General features: G+C 44.4%; 3 protein-coding genes across 4 annotated transcripts in view; 2 read left to right on the top strand and 1 right to left on the bottom strand.

Annotated features, from left to right (window-relative positions):
* IntS3 (integrator complex subunit 3) overlaps positions 1-3,135 on the bottom strand; it is a 62,033-nt gene extending 58,898 nt beyond the window's left edge. Inside the window, exons 1-4 of one of the 2 annotated variants that reach the window (XM_084593879.1) lie at positions 2,964-3,135; positions 2,082-2,165; positions 1,902-1,985; positions 1,166-1,279 (exon numbers count right to left, since the gene is read on the bottom strand). In XM_084593879.1, coding sequence (XP_084450005.1) covers positions 1,166-1,279; positions 1,902-1,985; positions 2,082-2,165; positions 2,964-3,038 — 357 coding nt within the window. In that variant the 5' untranslated portion in view covers positions 3,039-3,135. Of the gene's footprint in view, positions 1-1,165; positions 1,280-1,901; positions 1,986-2,081; positions 2,166-2,656; positions 2,828-2,963 lie in introns of those variants that run through there. The other variant, XM_084593880.1, reaches the window with a different exon arrangement.
* Positions 3,136-3,411: 276 nt separating this feature from the next.
* On the top strand, positions 3,412-24,456 carry LOC146198393 (uncharacterized). The gene is made up of 6 exons (XM_084593882.1): positions 3,412-3,678; positions 14,089-14,478; positions 14,897-15,754; positions 20,956-21,106; positions 21,979-22,068; positions 24,164-24,456. Exons 2-6 carry the CDS (start codon positions 14,125-14,127, stop codon positions 24,364-24,366), a joined length of 1,656 nt encoding a protein of 551 aa, XP_084450008.1. The 5' UTR covers positions 3,412-3,678; positions 14,089-14,124; the 3' UTR covers positions 24,367-24,456.
* LOC146198394 (myotubularin-related protein 10-B) lies at positions 4,355-7,859 on the top strand. Its single transcript, XM_084593881.1, has one exon. The coding sequence runs from the start codon at positions 4,668-4,670 to the stop codon at positions 6,834-6,836; it is 2,169 nt and encodes a 722-aa protein (XP_084450007.1). The 5' UTR covers positions 4,355-4,667; the 3' UTR covers positions 6,837-7,859.
* Positions 24,457-25,611: the final 1,155 nt, after the last annotated feature.

The raw sequence follows: 25,611 nt of genomic DNA on the forward strand, positions 1-25,611 counted from the left end.
TGTTTTGGAAGTAAACGACAGAACTGCCCCAAGTCACTGCTCAACAATAATTACAATGGCAAAGAAATCTTCAGCCTTCAATATTCCTTGCCGGAACATAACAGCAACCAAGCGCAGTTTTTAGGATGTATTCACAGCTACTGATTCATAGCTTGCACTTTAACTTTACTGAAGATTAATCGCTGATGGTCCTAAATTTTGTAAAGTGTGTAAAAGTTCTGTCACATGGCAAAATTCATTGTCATTAAACAAATATATTTACACTACTAATTTACCATTTATAAACATCACACATATCAGAAATTCCTTATCTCAGTTTCAGAAAATCATTTAGAGTCATTTCACAGTGCAACACTACCAAATTATCTGCTGCAAGAGGCATCCGCCTTGTTGTGAGTTCTAAGCTCAATCCACTCAATCAGCTTTCCTGTGCGGTGCAGTTTCCTGTACAGTGTTGGCGTAATCTCATTTTTGGGAAATACTTGTAACTGATCGTCTAGCCAGAGTTGATGTCCACTCTGTCTACGGCAACCCGCCGGGCAGTGCGCTGTCAGTGCTACATTTAATCTGCTTAATCCTCGAGTCAAGTACGATACAATGAACCAGGCGGCCTCGATTCATTCTAAAGTACTGCAGGTCAGAGCACGAACCTTGTCTCTGTGGGCTTGACACTGAATTTGCCTGCCTCACTCGTATAAACCACGCTGTTGAAAAGGCGATAAGATAATCCATGTTCAGGCCCAAATATCAGGCCTGTGAGTGCCGTACAATGCAAAAGGTGTGCAAAGCGATGCCAGTAAATCTAAAAGACGGGTGATTGCGTGTCTTGTTTTCCTAAAATCCAGGCATTTTTTTTTCTGCATTGTGAAATCCACGGATTTGTTTACACACTATCGGAACACTCTAAACCATAAATCATTAATGCATTGCAGAAGGCACGTTTTCGCCGCCCACAACCCGCCGTAAACTCGGAAGCAGACATACGCCGCGTGCATTTCTGTGAGTGCCGCCGGCTGCCGATCCACACTATTGGTGCGACGGTGGCGCCACCTCTAGGTCGATCATGTGGCGAATAGCAATGAAACTATCACAATCCAAATGACGTCAGGGTTTTTAAGTTTTTACCAATGGTAAGCTCATATATAAAAATTCTGGAAATTCTCACTTGAGATCGGCAGGAGTCGAGGAGCTTCGGGTATTTCTCGAGGATGAGAAGGCTTAAAGTGTTGATGAAATGCTGCAGCCCATCCCTTGCGATGAATGTCATGTCACGATAGTACTGTACAGGAGAGCAGGATAGATGTTCAGCGGATTTGGCAATCTCTTACAAATTTGCACAAGGATGCAAATTTGATCAGATGTCATAAAAATTCAACAACGGCACTGTGTCAAAATTTTGGTTCATCCGAAGTAGTGAAAAAATAAATCCCCCATAATGCCATGCTTTACAGCCCAGTATTGTCAGGCATGTAGAAACCAATAATCATAATACCCGAATAGGAATATGTCAGCAGCAACTAATTATGCATACTGTGCAAGGACTAGCCAGTCAGTGACAGAGTTATGGTAGGAAAATACAAGTTTAAACTCATCAAACATTCTTACTGTTTTGAACCTCACGAAAGCACACATTGCGAGGCTCTAAACTGGAATTGTTGATACAGTGCATAGGCATGATGAGGCAACCTCACAAGCGCAAACTTGAAAAGTTGCTTTGTCAAAATATGCAAAATGAAATTGTAATGACGAATTTGTGTCAAATCTCATAAGCTGATAAAATTACATTGAGCTTATGCATTTTTGTGCTACCAGAACTTCTGAAGAGTGCTATTTTAAAGCCACATATCAGTAAGACATGCTAAGTTGGGGCTCCACAACTGACACCCTCAAGATTCACTCACTCTTGCTGCATTGGTGGGGTCGATGAGAATGCCATACAGGAAACCACAGCAGATGTCATCATGAACTTGTGCTCCCTTGCAAACCTTCAACCGAGTGTAGAAATTTTATTGAGGCCACCCAACCATACACCATGAAGCCGAGCATGCAACAAGCTGAATGAAAGGTAAAGTTTTTCTTACAGCTGCATTCAAAGCGTCGTGAGCCTCTTTTTCAGAAACGCCACTGATGAGGGACTGTAAAAACGTATAGCTTCTCTCGAGTTTCTGTAAGAAGAGATCGCATGGCATTGTAGCGCCTACACTGGCAGGCATATATGACCCACCAAACTACCTATTATGAAAGCATTCAAAAGTAAAAGCGTGCAAGGTCAGAGATCCAAGTTCTTTAAGTGAGTGTTTGATCTCTGCTTTGCTCAACGTACGACACAACGTATGCAACGAGGCGGTGGATGTGCGACGAGCACTCCAGTTTATGGCACCTGACTTAGAGCTAAAGCTTCTAAATAAAGTAGAAGGGTGTCGCGAGCCTATGAGACAAGATGAGTCCGAAACACAGGAAAACAGAATGACTAGCATGCAGAGCAAGGCGAGTGCCGGCACAAATAAAACTGACGTTTGGTTATCCGTACAGTTAAGAGAAATGACAGAATATTGCACAGATATCAGGCAAGTGTTTATCTTAAAGTCGTAGTGTTCAAATAAGCCCTCTGAAAAATGTCACAGCGGCAACTTGCATGAATAGCTAACGCACGCACCCGGAGCACATTGCGCGCAAGTGAAAGTGCGACTGAGGTAAGCGTTACTAAGGCGAGCACCGCAATCATGCACACTCGCTCGGTATCGGCCCCGCGTCCGAAGCATGCGTGCAACTTGCGCTGGAAACGATCACGACAAACTTAAGTTATATTAATCGTTGGCTAGTGTGCAACGTAAAAAAGTGAAACCCAAATCCGACAGTGGCGACACCGTGCGAATAGAAACGAAAATTCGCGCCTTTGTGCACGTATGCAGGGGAAGTGGGAGACATGCTTTATTAAATTGCACCTAGTCCAGCCCCGTTACCTCGTCTATTTCTTCTTTAGCTTCTATCGGAGAAAGAGCGAATATCCTCGATGGCGTCCCTTTATTTGAATCCATTCTACGGCAGGATTACACGGACTGGAATCATCCAGCCGACCGCAAAACCCTACCCTCTATAAGGGCAGCGCCATATTCGCGGAATGATACACTCTCATCGAGGAGAGCAGCTTGCGAACTATTTTCTCTGCTTGTGTTTTTTATTTGCGCACGCATGTGGGCAAAGCAAATAATCGTGTTCATCCGCTGAAACATATAGATACTTTATTACTTGCTTTTTCCAAATTTTTACTAATTTACAAAATTGCATTAGTTATTTTTACTTCGTAATTATATAAAATGTATCAATTTTGAGATTTTTTGTTATTTTCTGGTAGTGTTTTCGTTTTCATATGATCTTTAACGACGCAAACCAAGAGGCGCATTTCGTTCATCGTTAAATTAATGCTCAAATAATGAGGCAGAATTTTTGTGCGGGTTATATTTTAAAAATTAAATAGGAAAAAAGAACGATTCATTTGTTAAATGGTGGCGATTTCGATGAAACCTGAGCGATTGTGATGAGGGTTCGTGGGGACAAATGACTACAACGTGTTCGCAAGGAAGCTCTGTGACCTACTGTGTAGCTTTGCAGTGCTGGTTGTTTTGAACGCTTATCGGCAATGTCTGCTACAAGGAAATCTGCGGGGTCATGCTAAAAGTGAGTAACCTGCACCTTGTAAACATTTTCACGTTTTATATCGGCTGGCCGGGATTGCTATGGAGACGAAACATGGTAGAAGGACGAAATGCAAAGATGCCCATGTGTTGTGTGATGCAAAAACCTCAGATGGTCGAAATTGTGTGCCCTACACTACGGTATTCCGCATGGCCTGCGTGAAGCGTCAAAATATTTTCTATTACCACATACCATACCATTTATTTTGCGCACAAACAGCTGATGCGGCGTTTAGCAAATATCGTGCACGCACGGCACTTCCTTGCTCAGGCAATGGACTTCTAAAGCTGTTAAAGCAGTGATCGAAAACTTCGTCTGCGTTGCTAAATAAGTGTGTAGAAATAGATAGTGTGCAGTGTGATTTTCATAGTCGAAACTTAATGCCTGGGCAACGAGTGTTGCTGATCTTGTTGCACTTACGCTATTTTCATGTGTTTCTTTTGTTAATCCATAGTCACATTCTTGTGGAAACTTGCTTTATTTACATTGTAAGCAAGATGTTTGTCTAGGTTTCTTGCGATTCGCATGCATACATACTGCGCTGTGTCACGCCACGTGCAATTTTTTCTCCCTGGCCCAACGTAAACAAGGGCTGTTTCCTGTTTGAAAGCGCGGCATCTGTCGATGATGATGATAGCATTTTTGGTGGAGTGGACTTGGAGTGGCTTGAAACGGGACAAGTAGGCGGCTCCGGGGCTTCGGCGCGCCAGCCCCACCTTGGCTGTTGGGTCACGCGCGGCTGCGAGCCGTTTCTGTGCATGTCCCAACAAAGTGCGCTTTTACAGCCACGGGCTCGGCGGGTTTCAGGCTGGACCATGAGTTCAGGTACCCTGTAAGCCCGAGCGGCCTCTTCCGTCTCAGTGGGAAAGGAGACTCCTGTAGAGGCTACACACGATTACCGATGAGTAGGCTTAGATGTTGGCCCGGCGTAGTGCGGAGTATCGCACGTCTCTGGCGACGTTGACAACAGGATGCAGATATCGACGGACTCTTTCCCATTCAAGTTGGGCACCCGGCGCAATGTGTTGCAGGTGAGCGACGCGCCGCCGGAACAAGAAGCTATGGGTTCCGAGACGAGGCTGAAGCGCGCCGGCAGTTCGTTTGTCTCGTACGTAGATCTCGGTGTTGGCGAGCGCTCGTCTGCACGCCCACCCGCCGCAGGGCCTCCGCCGGATTTAATTCCGCTCGCGACGCTGAAACCCGTACTGTGCGATGGTGAAATGGTGGTTACTGAGGTGGACAACGTGCTAAAGTTCAACACGTTCAGCGATCTACGAAACGGCGTGTCGGGCGTGCTTTTCTGCACCAACTTCAAGCTGAGCTTCGTTACAATGGACACGAGCGGGGAGCGCAAGCCCCGCGCACTTTGCGCGAACCGCGTGTTAGGTGAAAACGACATCAGCCTTCTTAACGTGGAAGCCCTGTTTCAACTCTCTGGGGGCCGTCGCAAGCGGTTATCGCCGCAGGCGGCCGCTGCGCAGTCCGTCGAGGTACTGCAGGTCCACTGCAAAGACATGCGAATCTTCACCTTCTCCTTCAAGTTCTGCCAGAGCGACCAGTGCAGCGCCAAGGTTCTGCAGTTTCTTTCTCGACACGCGTTCGTGTCCAGCTTGGACAAGCTGTTCTGCCCTCGCGGGGGCCCAATAGGCCAGCGTGAGCCGCCCTTCGAGAGCGGCCGCGAGTGGGAAGCCGAGCTCCGACGCTGCGGCGCCTCCAAGTTGTGGCGGGTGACCGAGCTAAATGAGCGGTACCGCTTCTCGGGCGCGCTGCCGGGCCGCTTTGCGGTACCGCGTCGGCTCGTCGACTGCAAGCTGGAGCACATGGCGCAGCACTTTTTCAACAAGCGCGCCGTTGCCTGGTGCTGGAGTCACCCGAGCGGGGCGGCGCTCGTACGCGGCGCGACCTCCGATACAGGCTCTGAGTCGGCCGAGAGCGACCGGCACCAACTACTTGCCCAGTGTCTGGGCGCCGAAGTGCACTTGGTGAATTTGGACCTCGAGTGTCCCATCGTGCGTGAGGTGGGCTCCAGCTTCCACAAGCTGCAGGCAGTCTGCATGCCTTCCGACGAAGCAGAGTTTCTCGAGCAGGAGGCGCGTTTCTACGCGGTGCTGGAGTCAACGCGCTGGCTGGAGTGCGTGTCAGGCTGCCTCAAGGTCGCGCTTGCAACCGCCAAGGTGATGGCAGAGCGCACAAAGCACGTCCTGGTGCGTGAGCAGACGGGAGCCGACATGGCCTGTGTTGTCGTCAGCCTAGTGCAGATTCTCCTCGACCCTCACTACCGAACACAGGCGGGGTTCCAGACCTTGATTGACAAAGAGTGGGTAGCTGCGGGCCATCCTTTCCCAGAGCGCCTGGACTTGTTAGGCCAGGGACGGGCATCGCCAGAGGCGGCGCCAGTGTTCTTGTTTTTTCTCGATTGTGTGTGGCAGCTTCTGGCACAGTTTCCTGCAGCATTCGAGTTTTCAGAGTCTTATTTGACTAACCTCTGGGACTGTACACATGTGGGCATTTATGATGCATTTCTCTTCGGGAACAATCGGCAACGGTGGGAGGCGTTGAAGCTGCAGCCCTATCGCAATGTTTGGGACTGGGTGGGCCCGCAGTCCCGTCTCTCTCCCCAAGACCTGGAACTGTTCAAAAATCCATTGCATCTTCTTCAGAGATCCAAGGAGTTGCTCAGCACGGGCTCACAAGAGGGTGCTGGGGATCGGGGTGTGCAATCTTTCTGTGAAGACCTGCTGCTGCTCGACCCCACTGTGAAGGCACTGTCAGTTTGGACTCAGTGCTACTACCGTTGGATTCCAAAAGCAGAGGTGGTTAATGGTGATCCAGCGACACTCTTTCTCCACAATGTTCGTGTGGCCAGAGACATAAATTTTTTAGCTACCCAGATCCGGCTGCTGAAGGAACGTGATAGTGGAGAGGCTGTGCAGCTGCGGCATCGACGGCTGCCCTCGGACGAGTACTTTTTTGCCATCAGTCAGCGCAACTCTGCACGGCCAAGTGCAGGAATGGACAGTCAGCATTTTGTGACTTCCTCATTTCCTTTTTCTCCTCCTGGCCCTGTTGACTGGGGAAGCTGCCACGTGCCTTCAGTGGCTCTTCTTTTGGATGATGACTACAAAGACTTGGACGACTAAACGGCAACATTAGACCTTTTTTCTTTCACTTAGGGATTTTAAAGTTGGTGGGCTAAGCTCAGGTGTGCTGCAATTTTTTTCAATGCTTACTAAGCACTAATTGCAGTCACTGTGCCATCTAAGCCACCTCAGGGGTTTCCAGATTGCTTTCGTCGTGGCTGCATGGAACATTTTTGAGAGAAATTGTTACAATAGTTCAAGGTGCCTATTACTGCTCTAAGAAGTATTCATACATTTGTAAAATTTCAGTGGTATTGTATTTTACACACCTTCTGGTGCTGCGTGTTCCAGGAGCAGCTCATGGGTAGCTTCAGCAGCCAAACAAAGGTCTTTTTTCTTCCTTTTTTCATTAAAAATTGTATTAGACACGTGTTGAATGTTGGGCAGGGATTTTGTTCTGTTATACTTTTGACTTGAGGCTGCATATAAGTTGTCCTGTTTCATAATGTTTTCATGGCCCCTGATTCGTTGAACATGTGCTTGGCAGAGGGCATTGTTGGTCCTAGAAGGAACATACCGGTAACTTATTGTACAAATTGTTTAAGCTTCTGTTTATGTGCCAGCGCCAGTATGTTGTGGGTGTTAATATGTATAAATGTATTTTTCCGTTCAGTGTTGTTACTATGCCATGCTGGACATATTTGTGATGAAGGTACACGAACAGTGCTTCCTGAAGAGTCCACTTGTCATCTGCAGTGAATTTTGTCAGTATTTGAAAGCCATATCATACAGCCTTGCCTTGACTGAGGCTGCGCTGGGAGTTTTTAAATGAACTCTGTGGTATGCATCTAAAAAATGGAGTCATTGACGCTAACCTGTTGGCTATTGATTTTTAGCCTTGGTATTGATATTGCTTGTAAACACTTAAAACTTGTGTTTGTAATATCAAGCTTTTTGGGGCTAAAGCAAGGGTTTCTGGAAATAGGACTTTATTTTTGTTTTTCTAATGTAAAAGCAATTTCTAAGTAGAAAAGAGCCACATGGTATTCTCGTTATTTTTGTGTATTTTCTTTTTTTTTTTTTGCATCAACTGGTCGTGCACCTTAGAGAAATTCTGCTAGTGGACTTTCCCACATATCACAGTAATCTCGTATGGTTTCCACCAGAAAAGTTGTGAAGGTTACTTGATGAATGCCAGAGGTGGGAATGGCAAGTGTAAAGCATTTTGTAAGAATTCTTGAAAAAACTGCTTGCTTGCATGTTGTAAGTGCATAGAGCCCATGATTGGGAATCTTGTTGTGGTCAGGTGAGGTTTGTGAAAGTTTTCTTGCAGAAATTTATATAAGGTACATTGGTGACAGGTATAAAAGCTCAGAGAAAGTTTATTTGTTATTGAGAGGAAAAGTGCTAGATAAGTAACTCCTATCGCATTGCCTGTATTGCATATATCTGGTGATTGCTTTGCTACCCATTGGCTCTGTGCCTTTAAAGGGCTAATCTTCAGGTCTTCCACACAGTAAAGGAGATAGTTGCTTAATAATTGCTGCATAAGCCACGTATTGCATATATTAGGCATCAGCTAGGCTAAAGGCTGTTCAGATTTTTGTTTATTTACTAGCAGAAGTAACTTGGGAGGATTTTTGTTGCGTGGTTTACTTATTTTCTGAGACACGTAAACCTTGTGCAAAATTTAACTTGTGTATATAGAGTGTCTTTTTAACAGCAACTTGAGAGCAATGTGTGGATATTGTTTCATGTGCTATCAGTAAACTGGGCTGTGACTCCACTTGCAGTTTGCAGTTCTTCAGCTAATTGAGGTTTTTATTGACTCTGTTGTCTCCACCCACTTTGTTCAGGTGCAGACTTCGTTGAACTTGGCATAAGCAAGCTTTGTGTGTATTTTGGGTTCATACAAACATGAAAGGTGATCAAAGATGGTAGTGTTGTCTGTACCCAAATGGCTGCCGTTCCATTCTTGACTTGTAAATATACCATTTTTAGAGCCCTTTGATACAAACTGGCACTTGATATACTGCTCTGCACATTCGTGTAGCGTCCGTCGTGCTTGGTATTTGCATGAGGGAAATGCAGTTTTGTTGTGATATTATTAGCTTAGTGCTTATAAGTGTATGTTGTTCCCTTGGACAGCTGAAAGAAAGGTGGGGGGGTGGTTATGAAATGTAGAGTGTTAGCTGCCAACCAGGCCGAGATTAGTGTGAAACTGTCCATTGAAGAGTGAATGAAATAAGTTTACCTGGCTGAACATGTGGTCAGAGTACATGCAGCATTTTGCAGTTTCTCTTCATAGGAATGAATTTGCAAGCAAGGTGCTGTTATTAAAATTTTGCTATTATGTCACATCCCCTGTTCATTACCTTGTTTGCACTCGGTAGCCAAAGTACCTGGCTGGTGTGTATGTTGACAGAAGGCCTATGCACCTGAAGACAGTGGTTTTGACTTTATGCAGTGTGTCGGTAATGCAGCATATGAGCTGCATGTATCCACTGGCTGCAGAACTGCTCATGCTTAGCTGAAAGCTGCAGCAAGTGCCTTGAAATGTCACACTATGTCACCAGCTCTGAGTAAACGAGAGAATGGTTAACACAAAAAGGCTTGCATTGTGGTGCATGTTTGACCCATGCTAACAAAATTTTTGAAAACTTCTGTGGTGGTGTGAAATGCTTGTATTGGTTAAAAGTGTGTGATACCGTAGTGCTTGCTGGACACCGGTGTTTTTGTATAGGCCCCTAGAACTTTGGAATGAATTAAAGTGATTGGAAAGCCTGTAGAATATTTTTTTTATTTTTCTTCACTTCTGTTATGGGAGGTGCCATAGTTTGGACAAGTTTGTGCCATTTTACCAATTAAGGACAGCACACCAAAGTAGAAGGACATGAAAAATGTGTACTTCATGCTGTCTCCCCCCTTTTTTTTTTTGTATGTGTATAGGCATTCAGTTTTTGCCATTGGCAAAATGTTATCAGGATGCTTATAATGGCTGCAGTTTTACAGAGTGCTTGCATATTACGAGTGACGAGGACATTGCCATAAAATGTCCATTTGGCTATGCATCTCGTATACACTGAACTGTAACTGCACCACTCATTTAGCGCGCAATCACCTCTCAGTCACGTAACCCTGGAAAGAAATTGGTGACTCATGAAAGCAGTTTAGAAGGAGGCATTAAGCTGTAGATAACTTTCATTCTCATGCTTGCCGTTAACATGGATGGTCTACAAGAAGTTCAGTCACTGCATGCTTGTGTACCAGTTGTGGAAGCAGAAGCACAGTGGGTGCGATATAGGCGGTGTTGAAGGTAGAACTGCTATACACTGCTGGCGGTTTGAGTTGTTTGAATACCACTTGCATATTGCTTGCCCGCACAGCCAGCCACATGCTATGCATCTCTTGCCCAATTGACTGTCTGCATTTTACACTGGTACTGCATGCAGGCAGCACACAGTGTGGCTGGTCTGCACAGATTGGACTTTTGATAAATGTAGGCAGAATTCAATCTTATAAATTTAGTCTTAACTGAAAAGATCAGTATCAGTGGCATGCACGTGCAACTACTTGACTACTGAGTTGGAGTTGCATGGAGGAGAAAATTCAAGTATACAAGCCAGAAATCTGGGTTAAATATTGAAGCTTCATGTTTTGTGGTGTTGCACATCTTTACAGACTGGGAGGCTCCTTGCCCTCACCAAGTATCATCTGCTAGCATAGTGCTGTTTACTGTCGTCATTCGCTTAAGACAGTTACTTGATTAAGCAGGTATCGCTTCGCTGCATACGAGAAGCCCTACTCGAAATGGCATAAATTTTACAAAGAAGTGTGTTCTGGCTACCGGGACATTTCCAATGTGCATCAACATCCAGGACATACATATCCCATCCTCTCATTAACCCAGCACAGCAGTTCCATCATTCAGCTTCTGTTAGCTCTGTTAAATGTGATAGCATTTCCTTCTACAAGCACAGCTCTAAGTCTGTCTTGATTGCTTCTAAATCGAATGTTCCAATCAGCAAAAAGGCCTAAATAAAGCGGCTCTCCACCACACTAGAATACCACATTGCATCACCAAAAAGAACCTACAATTTTTTCATAGCACTAAATAGAGAAAATTGCGCTTTGCAATGAACACCAGAGAATTAAAACCGAAGTCCAACCCATAGCTGTAGCTTTGTTGCTCCATGGGCCCAGAAGTGATGGATGACACTCGAAAAATTCCTACGTCGTGTGTACATTTCTGGCGTTGCATCATTAACGCACAGTTGAACAGACGTCATTGGTGAAGATGACAGTGCCATCACAAAGCAAAGAACTGACAAGGCCATTGTAGATGATGTAGGGGTACACCTTGTCTTCCACGAATCTGATGAAGACAAGGAGCCTGGACTACCACTAACTTTCGTGGAGGCTTCAGCCGAAATGAGAAATTTGTGTACCCAGACTCTTGCAGCAAGGGTGTCAGTGGGGAACAAATGACCATGCCGAAGAGCTTAGGAAACACCTAATAGAGCCTCATTGAAGAAGCAGACACAGAAAGTGCACTTTTCTGAAGAAAAAAGATGCCACTTTGGACTGATTGTATTTTTGGTGGCCGTAATATAGAGCCCACAAACTACAAACTTCGGATGACATGGTTGACGTTTGTTATAAGTGAGCTCAGCTATATTTTTAACATTCCTCTTAGCTTTTGTCATTATCACTGGATTGCTGACTTTTGCTATCCAAAAGATTTCCAAGCGCTTTGCTTACCTAATATATTGTACAGTCTCAAGTAAGAACAGCAATTTTGGACACCATCATTTGTTCCGTAGTTTGTAAAGATGCCAGTGCTTTGGTATGTGAACAATGAAAGATTAAGGTGGTGCTAGTCTGATACTGCACTTACTAGTGAAATAACTGGATGAATGCAAGAAGAGATGCTTGTGAATGATGCAGAGCAATTCTTGTTTATTGTGTGTGTATGAGTGTTGTTCAAGGCTTACAAGTGACTATATTAAGCAAAGCACATTATGTGCACTGATGTTGCTGTGTTTCTTCCTCTGAACAGTGCAGGCACTCCAGTATGTGCCAAGTAAGCCAAAGCTTCCTGCTGTGTGCTCCTTCTTTGATATAAATAATTAGCACGGCAGTCTTTTACAAGAGTTGCATGTAGTGGTCTTTTTAAAGAGAAAGAAAGAGAGAGCTATTTATAGGAGGCATTCTGCAACTGTCAGTGTGAATCTATCGCGTGTGCCACCTGCAGACAGAATCTTCTCAGTCTGCCAATGCTAGCTCTGCTTCTTCACTGAGACTGCATCAAATGTTAGCAAAAATTGTGCATTTGCAGCATAACACATGTGAGTGATATTTTAAGAAACAGCCAAAGTCTGCACAAAGTAGCTGGCTACATACAGACAGGCTAACAGTAAAGGATGTCTATACTCCTAGCCAGATTTTGTGTGCCTGTGCTATTGTTGACTGCCTAGAAGGTGAACAGAGTTGAGCAAGATCTTTGCGAAGTGCACAAAAAGGAGGAGTAATGCACTTGCATTCATTGTGGAGAAGAGGTAGAAGTGGTGCGAACAGTTCAAGTTCCAGCGTTATGTACCTTTGAGCTTGCACGCAGGTCTCCACATCATACCAATGTCATACCTTTAAATGAAAAGTGCATAGTGCATATAGTGGTGCTGTGGGAATTTGCTTGAACTCACCGCTGTTAATATGACAGAACTGTCGTGCCACAGCATGGATATAAGTAGCTGTGATTCTGCGGTTGTCGCCTGGAACTTGGCAAAGAGAGAATGAGTGTAAGAAGGCGCAGAGAGTAACCTTCACGTCCAGACTACACATTGGGGAACTGCTATAGACCTTGTATACCAAAGAGACTGTACCAAATCTAAATATTGTATAATCAAAATTGAGATCGCTGCATGCTGCTTCACAGATCATCGGGCAGTCGTCTCTGTCAAGCAAAATGAATAAAAGATGTGTATACCCAATGACTCTCATTGCTAAACATACAGTGACCACAGCAAGCTCAGCCATGGAAACATACCTCTCGCTGCGTATATCTTGGCATAGCCCAACTAAGCCACTGCCAGTTTTTTTTTTTTTATATGAAGCCTGGTGAGCATTCATACAACTTTTATTTAGCGGAAAATTGCTGCTACTTTGGCCAGTTGCACGCAGAGGACAAGCACTGCAGTTTTTAGCCATATCTTTCTGTTTGCCCCTTTTTCCAAATGACAAATTTCAGTAAGATTTTAGTAACCTTGAAGATAGGTCTTTTTTTTTTGCTGTTTAGAATCAACTAAAGCGCACAGTGCTATTAAAGATATACTGAGTATCATATGCATCTCCTGCATAATTAGTGTATCACATAGGTTAGAATCCGTGAGTTAATTTTTTAACTGTTCGCTCAGAAGAGTGGATACTTACTGTAGTCTTATGCAGTCCCTAATAAAACATGGATTGTTTTGCTCAAACATTCTTTTTCTTTCATCGACCGCTGGCATGTGTTGCTAAATGTAAACTGAGGCATAAGTAAGCATTGGCATTGGGGTGACAGCTGCCCCCTTGCCCTCCAATTTTTTTGCATAGTGCAGTTCTCGGAAGATTAAGCTAAGAATGGGAGTTAGTCTTGTCTTGTTTGTTGCCAAAACTTCAACAGAATGTGAAACTAAATTTTCTGTTGAATAGCTTTAGTTTGTGGTCGTTGCACTATGGCCTGCATTATCATTGCACCATTAAAAGCAGCATGCCGCATACCGCTACTAACTAACACCACAGAAGTGCTTACAGGATGCGATTTAGAAAAGGATTCATAGATCAGCGACAGTCAAGCACACTTGTTGCTATCACCGAAGCTGATTGCTTAGTTCTTTTGCGGGTGCTATTCAGCCCAGTAAAGAGTTTATTCCAGTCAATTTTAAGCCTCCTCATTTCTCACCAATCGCATTTTCACCACTTCATGACATCTGTGGCACCTTCGTGGCACCTTTAGAAAGGTGCTGCTGGCTTCACCGGGTAACATACAATGCTTGAAGTTGCTGTAGTTGTCGATATGTCTTGCTCCAGGTTATGGGGTACACCCTTTCATAAGCTTTGAAGCAGACATGTAAACTTCAGTAAAACTTCTTCCTTGGCGAGTTTGTAAAGCATAGTAAAGCACTGCGTTTTCAGAATCTGAAAACTGCAGTGACTGGGCCTCTACACTTGGCTACCTTTTTAAATGTTCTTTGAGGATATTGCTATTAAGGCCCTTTGCAAAATATAGTGGCTGGCGTTTCGACATAACAGCATTGCCATTCAATTTTTGCAGAGGAGTGCTCTGTCTGGCTTCAAGCTATAGGACACAATGACTCGCTGGGCACGAAGCAAGAGCATCCTCAAGCATGAGCGGCAGCCAGGGAAGGCCACAACATGGTCAGAGTTTGTGGCCCAGCGGCAGCAGCCTATGAGACAGCAGCAACGGGAAGGTGCAACAAAACAAGGCAGTGCGCAGGGCAGTTCTGAAACTTCGGGGCTGACAATTTTCGCTGGAAAGGCCTCCGAGGACAAAGCCATCGTTTCCATCCAGGCGAAGTCAACAAATCTAAATGCTGCAGTTGTTGTAACGGCCGACAGTGATGCTGCTTGCACAGAAAAAACTGCAACAAAATCGAATGCCCAGGCGTCGCAGCGAAGCATCAGGAGTAAAGTTGCATCCAAGGTGAAGTCTGTTCTGCTATTGTACATTGAGGTTAATTTGCCTGTTGTGCAAATTGACTTTCTTTTTTAGACAGGTGCCACATCATTTTGTGACGTGTAAGGAATTCTCTTGTGATGTCAAGTGGAAGATGAGGAAAGATGCAGTTGCAAGTTTTGGATGTGTAAAAGTAATGTCATTTGTTGCATGGTTAGCCATGAGTCTTTAGCTGTATGTTGTAAATTAATGTCATTAGCTCTTACATCATAATCCTACTTACATTAGTGAAAAATGTCAGTGCTATAGAAAGAGGAAATGTGCAGAAAACAAGTAGGCAGCAGAATATAGTACAAGTGCTATAGTGCTGCTCACTATAATGAGCAGCTCGAGCGTTTTATGTCTAAATATTTGTTCTGTCATGTGCATGGAATCATTGGTGCAGGTGAAAGGCAAGGGTGTTGTCAAAAAAAGAACTGGCATAGTGGATGATAAAGAAGCTGAACTACTCGCAGCAGTGTTGAGGAAGCATGCACCGGCGGAACTTGGTGTTACAGCAGTACAGCAGGCCACTGGCGTTGCTCCTCAAGAAAGACCTGCCACAGTGCCGCAACAGAGTATGGCCGCTGAAAATGCTGCAAGCCGTGGAGGTGACAGGTTTACCAAGAAAACCATGAAAGCAAAGTCTCCAAGTATGAACCGAAAGACACAGCCAGCCAGAAGGAAGAACAATGCTTGTGCTCTGGAGAATGCTCTGCCTGCTGTCGAAAAGCAACTCTCTCTCTCCGGTGAAAGTGAGGTGCACAGTGGCACCAAAAAGGTACAGTCTCCCGCCATGGAGAAGAGGAAGGGTGCTGCTAAAAGGACCATCACATCAGCCAAAGAAGAGATTCCACCTTCTGATGAAAAACAAAGAAAAGTGAAGAACCCTTTTCCCAAGAAAAAAAGAGCAGTCAAAAGGAAAGCTCTTTCCAAGGAGGCTGCCACAGTGCCTGTGGAGGGGAAGCCTCCACATGAGGGTGGAAATGAAAATCAGGTTGATGCCGAAGATGGCCAGCCAGCGCCCAAGCAGATTAGAACAGGTCCCCGCATTGGTGGTGGCCGAAAGGCAGAGTGGCTGCAGCGACTGCGCCAGGAGCGGGAAGCCAAAGGCATTCTGCTGCTCCCTGAGAAGGTGGAACGGCGCATCTACTTGGCCAAAAAGGCAATGCGCAAGAAGGGCTTGCCCGAGGAGCAGATCAAGGATGCTGTGCGTAAAAGGCGTCGCAAAGAGGAGTTACTCTTCCGCCGGCAGCTATCCAAGGTGAGCCAATTAATACAGCTGGTAGCCTTTCACACTCATTAGATGTGCTTGCGCAAATATGTCTGCAGTTTATTGCAGCAGTGTCTTGTCTTAGTGAAACCACAAATCAGTAAGCTACATTCTCCACTAGTTCAAAAAGACGTTATGGCAATGCTGCACAAGTTCTTGAAGTACGAGTGCATCCTGATACTAGTGCTCTGAATGCAGCATTTAGATCGCGCGCAAAAGTGCTGAAATGTTAATCTGCTGCGGTCATATTTTAAGGCAAAAGCCCTTTCAGGGTCATAGAACAAAATCCCGTGTATGAGATTCTGTGAAGTGTGTTCTCCTTGTCTAGCGTTCCTGCCATCTGCAATCCCACACTGCAATCTCGCCAAGGAACATCACATGACAGGAGGGACGGTGTACCATCCAAACTCACACTTGCCGGAGAAAGTGTGACAGGTTCTGCATCTTTCCTTTCCTGTAAACCGGTTATAATTATTTGTAGCACTGCAATGAACGCTGATAAGAGGCAAATGATGGGAGAGGAAGCGTCTAAGAGACCCTCTAATTTTTAAGTTCGTCATGTGGTTCGACATAGTGCGAGATAGTTTTATTGAACACCATGCATTTGTTCAAAGTGGTGCACCTCTTGGCAGCAACCACAAGACTTGTCAATTTCAAAAGCTATAAAGAGTTCGGCTTCAACCTTGCTTTGTTGCATTCGTGGTATATTGTACAGGTGAACCATGACAGAGTCAACAGGTATTTTGAAGGTGTAACAATGAAATACTTGGAATTAAAGTGCAAGGTTATTCAGGCGGTCACGCATGACCCTAGACTGTCTGTTCATGTTGTTCAGGCTGTTGCCATTCTACCTGAAAAGTGACTGGAGTTATATGCCAAATGCACCGGAAAAGAGTTGCCTGATAACTGAATTTCAACGTATTTGAACTCCGCAACCCTTGTTCATTGTTGGCAGGAAGTGGTGGCGAAGTGATTTCCAGAAACTGACTGGTAGGTGTGGGCAGAGTAAAAGGCATAGGCTGATTGGAGAAATCAGTCAGTCGCTCCTGTTAGCATAGGTGCCGCTAACGCTGCAATGTGCTGATGCAGAGGCCACCTAGGAAAAATGAAGTGTCACATCGAGTAATCGCAAATGTTGCGATCACCCACGTATTAAAGAAAACAACAGCACTCGTGTGGCCACCATGGTCGTGTCTAGCAAGTGGGAAATGTGGCAAGCATGGGTAATGTCATTTACAAAAACAGGTATGCACACAGTCATCTGTTGTGGAGTGCGCCAAGCAGCTCGCATTGTTTGCCCGAGAGGCTAGTACAGAAATTCAGATCTCGAGAAGCACTATGTCAGATCAAATGCTCAAGGGCAGGTGGTGCAAGCTGCAGTGACAGATTAAGTGCGAGAGTGCTTCGCTGTTTGAACTGGTGCTGGATATGCTGGTGAATTGGGGAAACCTTTCATGAATTTGACGCCACGCTGTGGCGACGGTGCTCACTAGTCCAAGAATGATCACCATATTGTTTGCTTCGTTGTGAGTGCTTCACAATCGCATCAGATGTTATTGTAAAAAAGGTTCCTGAAAAATTACACCTCAGGAGCACTGTTCCATAATTGTTTGCTTGCTAACAAGTTTTCTGTTGCCAGCCATACAGAGAGAGCAATGGAACAGGAAGGTTCTATTTTTTTTTTCTTTAGTGGAACACTTGCAGGATGATGAAAACACTGTTTTTATTGTGCATCAAGCCTATATTTCTGAAGAGATCATCTGAAGAGCTGTTGCTAGACTCGGTCAGTTAAATGGGTGGATAATAATGATGGAATTGAATGAGAAAGAATTGAGAACTGTTTCGAAGCAGCCATGTATTCATTACATGTGTACCATCTGCTGCTTGCAGACAAATTGAGAACACATTTGTGTGGTGTGGTTGATTGTTCTGGGAAAACAGTGTATAGAGAAGGCAACCTCATTGTCCGTGCCTTCCACCTGTACCCATGATTAAATATTAACATTCTTATCTTGAGAGGGAGGTGGTTAACAGAATTTATGAGCACAAAGAAACACAAAATGGTACTGCTTTATGAACTAAAACTTAAAAGATGATTGGTGAAAAGCTTTTGTTGGTGCGTCTTGCTTACCTTTAATGCTTAACGCAGAAAACTGTGCTTCTGCTTTTGTTATTCACATTATTGGTGTCATTGACACATGCATTGACCAAGAAAAAATGTGCATGCACCATCTACCGCTAGCACTTTTTTCATCTCATGAAATTTTGAGACAATCCCTATGCTGCCTAGCCTGCCCACAGAAAGAACCCTCTGTAGCACTATCATACTTGATTGCTTGAGGTGCCCCTTTTATTATGAAAATCACCTGTAGGCCTTGTGTTGCTGACATGCTTGTTCTGTCCCGTTTTTTTTTTTTTTCCTCGGGTGAGACAGCTGCATCAAAAGCATTACATGGGTTGGAATTGTGCTAGTCTTTGCCGTTAGGCCAAATTTTCGGTATAAAATGACTTTCCGGTCCACGAAGAGGTGTTTTGAATAGTGTTTGGAAATCCCAATATTGTTCATTTGAAGTTGTGGCCAGCCATCACGGTATTTTAAAATTGCACTCACTAGTCACCGCATTTCTCTCTTGTGGCCTCAATTCGTCACATTTTGCAGAATAACTTCCTGCACACCAAAGCAATCAAATTGCATGCATGGTAATGCTAAGACTTCGATAAAAGCTAATGTGACCGTATGCTGCTGTGTGCTTGCGGGGCTGGTCACGGGGTGAAACATCTAGCATGATCTAGGCATACTCATTACGAACACTCAGGCAAAGCAGGCAAGTAAATGCCAGTGCGGCGATCACATCCGAACGCTACCATACGAGGTGCACGGCATGCAGGAAACGAGTCTTGGGGGGAATAGTGACACTGGTAAAGATGCAGCAGATAGGCGCTTGAGAGGAAACAGATTCTAGCCTATACGAATTTCAGGTAAGAAAAAAAGACAATGCAAAAGCCTCGGACCCGACCTCCTAGGTGCACCACGAGCAGTGTAACCTGCATGTTCCATCTTTCGGCATAGTTTTGTTTTTGTGCCTCTGGCTTGCGGTAACATATTGGCACATTTGATGATGTGCAGTGCAGCGGAACTGCCGATACGTATGGGGCAAGCTTCTTGTATCAACATGTTAGACAGCATTCGATTCCAAAGGCATCACGAGGAGCATGTAAAGTATGGTGGTGCTGGCATTGTAGGTCATGGGATTAACTAGTCTTGTGTTTATTGAGATGCCTCATTGCGTTTTGCCAGCACCGTGATGTGACACTGGGTACTTTTGATTCTCCTGTCCCGGACTACTTGCTGACAGGTCTCAGCTTTCACGCTGACAGAAAGTAGCATTATGGTCACATGACCTGGCAAGTTCCTTTCATCGCCTGATTTAGCAGACCATGCCAACCATCAGTCGCCATTCCGCAGTTCTTTCGCATTGGCACTGCGCATATGTTTATCTCCTGACATGCATGTAACACTGAAAATAGATAAAAGAGATGCGAATCAATCGATGCTTTTCGCAAACAGAGCAAACAGTTCAGGGTTTGCTTGCTGTTGCTGCTCGCTAAGCTTTTCCAGGGGACCGGGTCACAGCGCTCAAAAGCGGATGAAAGCATTTACAACAAGAATTAGCGCTTCAGCGCACAACGGCTCGCTCACTACGCTTCCAGGCCTGCACGGCGAAAAGATGCGAAACAGGTGAACTTCTGGACATTACAAACAAACAATCTGTGCTCGGGGCTCTGGACATGTTCGTGTGTGATGAAATTCAAGACAAGAAAGCGAAGATGCCAGAATCAAACTTCTCACAGATGCTTAGAGACAAGCTATGGACTTGTGTCATGGTTTAACGCACAGTACCATATGCATGAACACGAAAATTACTCAGTGTGCAGAACCTAACTCAATACGGCCGTCGACACAGCACTACTTTCCTGGGAGCTGGACTGGTAGGCAGAGCTTCTGGGCTGCCTTAGAAAAATCACACGCCCTCTGGTGCATTGTTCTCAAATCAAATCAACTTTATTCAGCATTTGTTTTTTTTTTTTGTTTTTTTTTTGTTTTTTGTCCTAATGAACAGAAAAGAAATGCTCCAACAAAGAGTGGAAGTGAAGAGCATATTTGGGGCTTGCGAGTGCAGAAATTGGCTTGTGGTATAGTGCACAGCGTGGCTTGGAGACGGCACCGATTGCTGGCTGATGGCAGGCACTGCGGATTTATGAGAAGCGAGGTCATAAATTCACTCCTCAAATGTCAAAATTTGACATTTCTTGATGAAAAAAAAAAACTGCCCGAATGCCCATAAACTCACCCTTGACTGATGGCATGTTTTAAGGCCTTTAATGGCTCATGCTTGCGGATCGTGTCCATCCGTCCATAACACTTTCGTTACGTGGGGGACAGTAGCTGGCAGCTGACATGGCCGAGCACCAACTGGACATAGGGCTTCAGGGCAGGAGCTGCCAGCTTGGGCCTCTCCTTCCTAGCACCAACTGGACACAGGGCTTCAGGGCAGGAGCTGCCAGCTTGGGCCTCTCCTTTCATATAGGAGGGTGATATCAGAATCAGCCTGCCAAGATACTTGCATTCACATTATTCCTAGGCCACGCAGGCACGTTCATACGGCTCTGTTAAAGTAGGGCTTTATATGTTGGCTGGTAGCTTACGCTATTGCGTCATCGCGAAGGTAGGAGTGAAAACAGAGAGAAGGAGGTGCCGTAGTGGAGGGCTTCAGACCACCGCGCGATAGAGGCTTTAGCCTCATCGCAGTTCAGTGATCCAAAGTGCCCCGTAGCATTTTTTTTTGTATCTGCACTGGCCAGATTTTCATACATCCAGACATTGTCATGGAAGCCATTCAAGATAAGCAATGAGTCAATGACAAATACACCACCTATCGAAGTTGATTCTGTTGTATATTAAGCTCAACCTGAATGATGTTTCGAGATATTCACGTTAGTCGAGGTTTATCTATCTGCGCTAGAAGTTGCTCTGAAATGCCCGCCTTACTGCTACAGAGTGATTATTTTTCTGTTTCGCACCTGCTCCAAGATGCACATTTTTAGCTGCTTACCTACTCTGAAAGCACATGTTTCTTCTCCAAGAGATGTCCCAAAACCTACTTTGACTGTCCCCCACCTGTTTCCTACAGCTGTGCTTCAAGTGTCGTCAACCTGGCCACAAGGTGGCTGACTGTCCTCAGATGCTTCAGGACTCCAGTGAGGCTGTTGGAATCTGCTTCAAGTGTGGGTCAACGGAGCACTTCTCATCTGCCTGCATTGTTCAGACGAGCAAAGACAATGGTATGTGCATGGGATGTCTTTGCATTTACTGCAGTACAATCGTCTGTTTCAACAGGTAAAACTGAGGCTCATAGATTTTGCACCCACTTATTTTTCTCAGATTTTATAAGTAGCGCTGTTCATGTTTGTGGCACAAGCTCTCTGGTACAACTGGAGGCAGTTCATTTCATATGTGTAAAGATGGATTATTAGAACAAAGAAGCTCTAGGGCCAACCAGTCAGTATTACGAGTAAAAGGTTGTATTTGCAGTATTTTTGTCTGAACCTCCATTTTTGATTTGTGAAGGACTGTTTTTTTTTTTCTTGTAGCGAAACATATGCATTTTCTATGATTCTTGGGCTAAACCTGATATTAGAAAGTACATACAAGACTTCATCCCTTTCCCGTTTGCATTCATAAGGAAGCAGCTTATGTTTTGTACATTCGGTAGGCTCGCCAAGTTTTATTTCATAATATGCCTTGTGCACTGTTTATATGTCTGGCAATTCCTAACATTCGGAGTAGTGACATTTTCCATCATTGTTGTCACTCTGTAATTTCAATAAAATAGTCACTAGAACTTTGGCTGTTGTTGTAGCATGAGTACAGTTTCCTTATTGGACAGCCGTTGTCTCCTAAGAAAGTTTATTCATAAATACTGCTGTATGGCTTATTGCAAGAGGCAACCGCAATCAAGTCTTTTTCCGTTTCTTGCCTATACATTAACATCACAGAGTTATGTTGGCCTGTCATATTTTTTTCATATTTGTCAAGGACTGATGATAAGGCACTCAAATATGGTTATACTAGTGATATTTTGTTATCGATTCCCAAGAATTATGTGTTGTTAACCCAATGCTAGTGTTGAATTCTCGTGGTTTCTTTTCAACAGAGTTCCCATATGCCAAGTGCTTCATCTGCAAGCAGCAGGGACACCTCAGTCGGAAGTGCCCACGCAACGAAAAAGGGGCATATCCCAAAGGTGTGCACTCATTGTGTGAAGATATTTTTTCTTCTGTTCATCTAGTTCGCATTGGAAACATAAAAAAAAGTGCACTCCAGTGCAGTTATTGCAAGTCAGGCATACTACTCTACATTGTGTGCTGTATTGGATGTATAGATTGGTTGGTTGGTTTGTGGTGTTTAACGTCCCAAAGCAACTCAGGCTATGAGAGACGCCGTAGTGAAGGGCTCCGGAAATTTCGGCCACCTGGGGTTCTTTAACGTGCGCTGACATCGCACAGCACACGGGCACCTTGCTTTTCGCCTCCATCGAAAAGCGGCCGCCGAGGCCGGGATTCGATCCCGCGTCCTTGGGAACAGTAGTCGAGCGCCGTAACCACTGCGCCACCCCGGCGGGGTAGAGGTTGCAAGCTAAAATGTCTATATTGCTATATTGATAAAAGGTTAAGCATACACACATGACAAAGAAGTTTATTCTGAATAAGTATCAGTGTGTGGTCTTAATAGTGAAGGTTTCTTTGATGTCTCACAACACACAAGTAGCTTTTTAGTCCTTTCCTAATAGTAGGTAGCGAGTAGGTACATTAGGTAGCGAAGTATTGGAAGTAGTAGGCGAATATGTCTACTTAGGACAGGTAGTAACCGCAGATCCGGACCATGAAAAGGAAATAACAAGAATAATAAGGTTGGGATGGAGCGCATTTAGCAAACACTCGCAGATTATGACTAGCAGCTTACCGGTATCGCTCAAGAGGAAAGTATACAACAGTTGCATCTTACCTGTACTCACCTATGGGACTGAAATGTGGAGGCTAACCAAGAGAGTTCTATTTAAGTTGAGGACAACCCAGAGGGCTATGGAACGAAAAATGGTAGGGGTAACATTAAGAGATAGGAAGCGTGCAGAGTGGGTCAGAGAAATAACTCAAGTTACCGACATTCTAGTGGAAATCAAGAAGAAGAAATGGGCATGGGCAGGACATGTAGTGCGAAGAGAGGATAACCGATGGTCGCTTAGGGTAACAAACTGGATTCCATGGGAAGGAAAGCGTAGCAGGGGTGGCAGAAAGTTAGGTGGGCGGATGAGGTTAAAAAGTTTGCAGGGGTCAAGTGGATGCAGCTAGCACAGAGCCGGGTTAAGTGGAGAAATATGGGAGAGGCCTTCGCCCTGCAGTGGGTATAGTCAGGCTGATGATGACGATGTTGAATAGTAAGAGCAAAGGGAAAACAGCTACCATTGTTTTTGGTTTGCACTTTCTTACCCAGCCTTCTCATAAGCATTCTCCATAAGCTCAATGCTATTTTAATTCCATTCACTGTTTTAGCTGTACTTTAAGTTCATGAAAGTAGGATAGATACTAAATTTTGGTTTCATATTGTCTTCTTTGTAAAATTGTGTAAAACATTACTATCCACGGAAAGCCGTGTAGTATTCGCCTATGACTGCTAAATGAATGTTAGGGGGACACTTAATTTCCACATTTAAAGGAAAATTGAAACACATTTTGAGAATTCAATGCAATACAAGCATTAGCATTAGGGCATGTCCGGTTTTGCGAACCATAGCCTCTAGTGCATGTAATATTGGTGCTATGGTGTGTATGAAACTTATAGATAAGCTCACTTAATTACCATTCAAAGCTGTGATGTAATCGACTATTGAAGTCGCAACAGCTTGTCGCTGTATCATTTACGTGCCTTTCATTCCCTCAATCCTGAGAGGGACTGCGAGTAAGACTAGACAGGAATTAAGACTCACTTAACTGCTTCTTGCAAACAGGCCATGGTATATACTGCAGTGCTTGCACTCATCAAGAGTTGTGACACGTAACATGCACCCAGAGGTCGCTTAACCCCCTAGCTAGGCTCGTCACAAGCCGACTGGCAATTCCGGTTCCTGTTGTGACCAGCTTCTCATGTGTGCTGTGGCACTCTGTGCCCAGTTTGCAGTGGGTAGCACTCATCCAACAAATGTTTGTTCAGCTAATGATACTATGAGTACTGAAAGACCATTTTATGCAAATTTAATGTAAAAAAAGAAGTCCTTTAGAAGGTTAGCAAAGCAGTGTCCATTGCATCTTATTAATTGGTATTTTTTCCTTTTGCCTTGCCAGGGGGCCACTGCAACTTTTGTGGAGCTATTGACCATTTCAAGAGCGAATGTCCTGAACTGGATAAAAACAAAAAGAACAAAGGCAACGAGGAAATTGAGATCGCAGCAGACATTGCCAGCATGGACCAGAGTGCTGATGCTGAAAACATTGTGCCTTTGGGGCAGCAGAGCCATGGAAATAAGGCAAAGGTGGTTAGCTTTTGAAGCTCCTTTGACAGAGCTCTCAAAGCACAGCCACATAGTTATGTAAAGTGTTTTATCAGCTTTTGGAAATAAATAGCTGCTTCAACATGACTACTTTGAAAACGTGGTCACTTCACTCTTTTGTAGAGAGTGTGTTGCCTAAAAGAGTTGTAGTGATAAATACAAACATTAATATTGCCAGGGCACCTGTGGCCAAAGAGTACTATGGTACGGAGAATTTTTCATACGCACAGCAGCCAAGCAAATGGATAAGAAAAGCTTGTACCTATTGGAAACAGGTGGGTAACTGGCAGCGCTGGGGATAGCACCCCTTACATGCAAGGCGCATGTGCATACCATTTGGCCTCTGCTGCAGCCTGATAAAGGTAGTTTAGCTGTATCAAATGCAATTCAAATTTTCAAGTGCATTATTGTTCTCCACCATCTAAATCTATCCATGAGCATGGTTGCCGTTGGGTATATACTAAAAGGAGCCAAAACTCAAGCTAAGAGTAGCCACACTGTTTGATCTTAGTGCCAGATTTATAGCCAAAATAGAACACTAGCGATGCCATTAAAACAGTGTCCATTAATGAACAGTATATGATAATGATTTCAGTCAACAGAAGAAACACGTTTAAGTGCTGCAAAGTTATCCCATTTTACTTGATGTTAAAGCCACAGGTGAGTTGAAGAAAAATAAATTAATCATTAAATATTTATTGCGCGTGCACATAACTTTTATAAAATGATAGTGGTAATCAGCACTGCTGACGATAGGGAAGTTGGTGCTGAATCGTCTTACAAACTTTTTTTTTTAAAAGAGCCCAAAGACCTAGAGCCTCTCTCATTTGTCCTGTTTGCTTCTCTCTCTCTCATTCTGTGTTGCATCTCTTCGTCTGGTTTTGAAGGAATCTTGTTCTTAGCAGTCATTTTAGCGCTATTTAGCCAGTAAGCGAGATGAAACGTCGAAAATTAAAGCTCTGTTTTGTTGGGCTCATAGGTCGTTTTTGATTCACAGATCTGATCTCATAGACCCGCCGTTACAGAAGCTCAGCTTTATCTTGTAGTGCAATTCTGTATTTATAAAATTTGCTGGAGATAGCATACGTCAGCTACGGAACAAAGAAGCTAGCAATGGCAAAATTTTCTGTGCGCATCGCGCAAAGTGGACAAATCGGTATTCACGCCAAGTGTTCCCATAGCATGCCGCTGTGTTCCACCAGCTCAATATTGTTGGCATAGTGAGTGAACAATGATAGGTAT

The sequence above is a fragment of the Amblyomma maculatum genome, chromosome 2 (assembly GCF_055883805.1).
Source record: "Amblyomma maculatum isolate TAMU_Amacu chromosome 2, ASM5588380v1, whole genome shotgun sequence".
Classification (NCBI taxonomy): Eukaryota; Metazoa; Arthropoda; class Arachnida; order Ixodida; family Ixodidae; genus Amblyomma; species Amblyomma maculatum.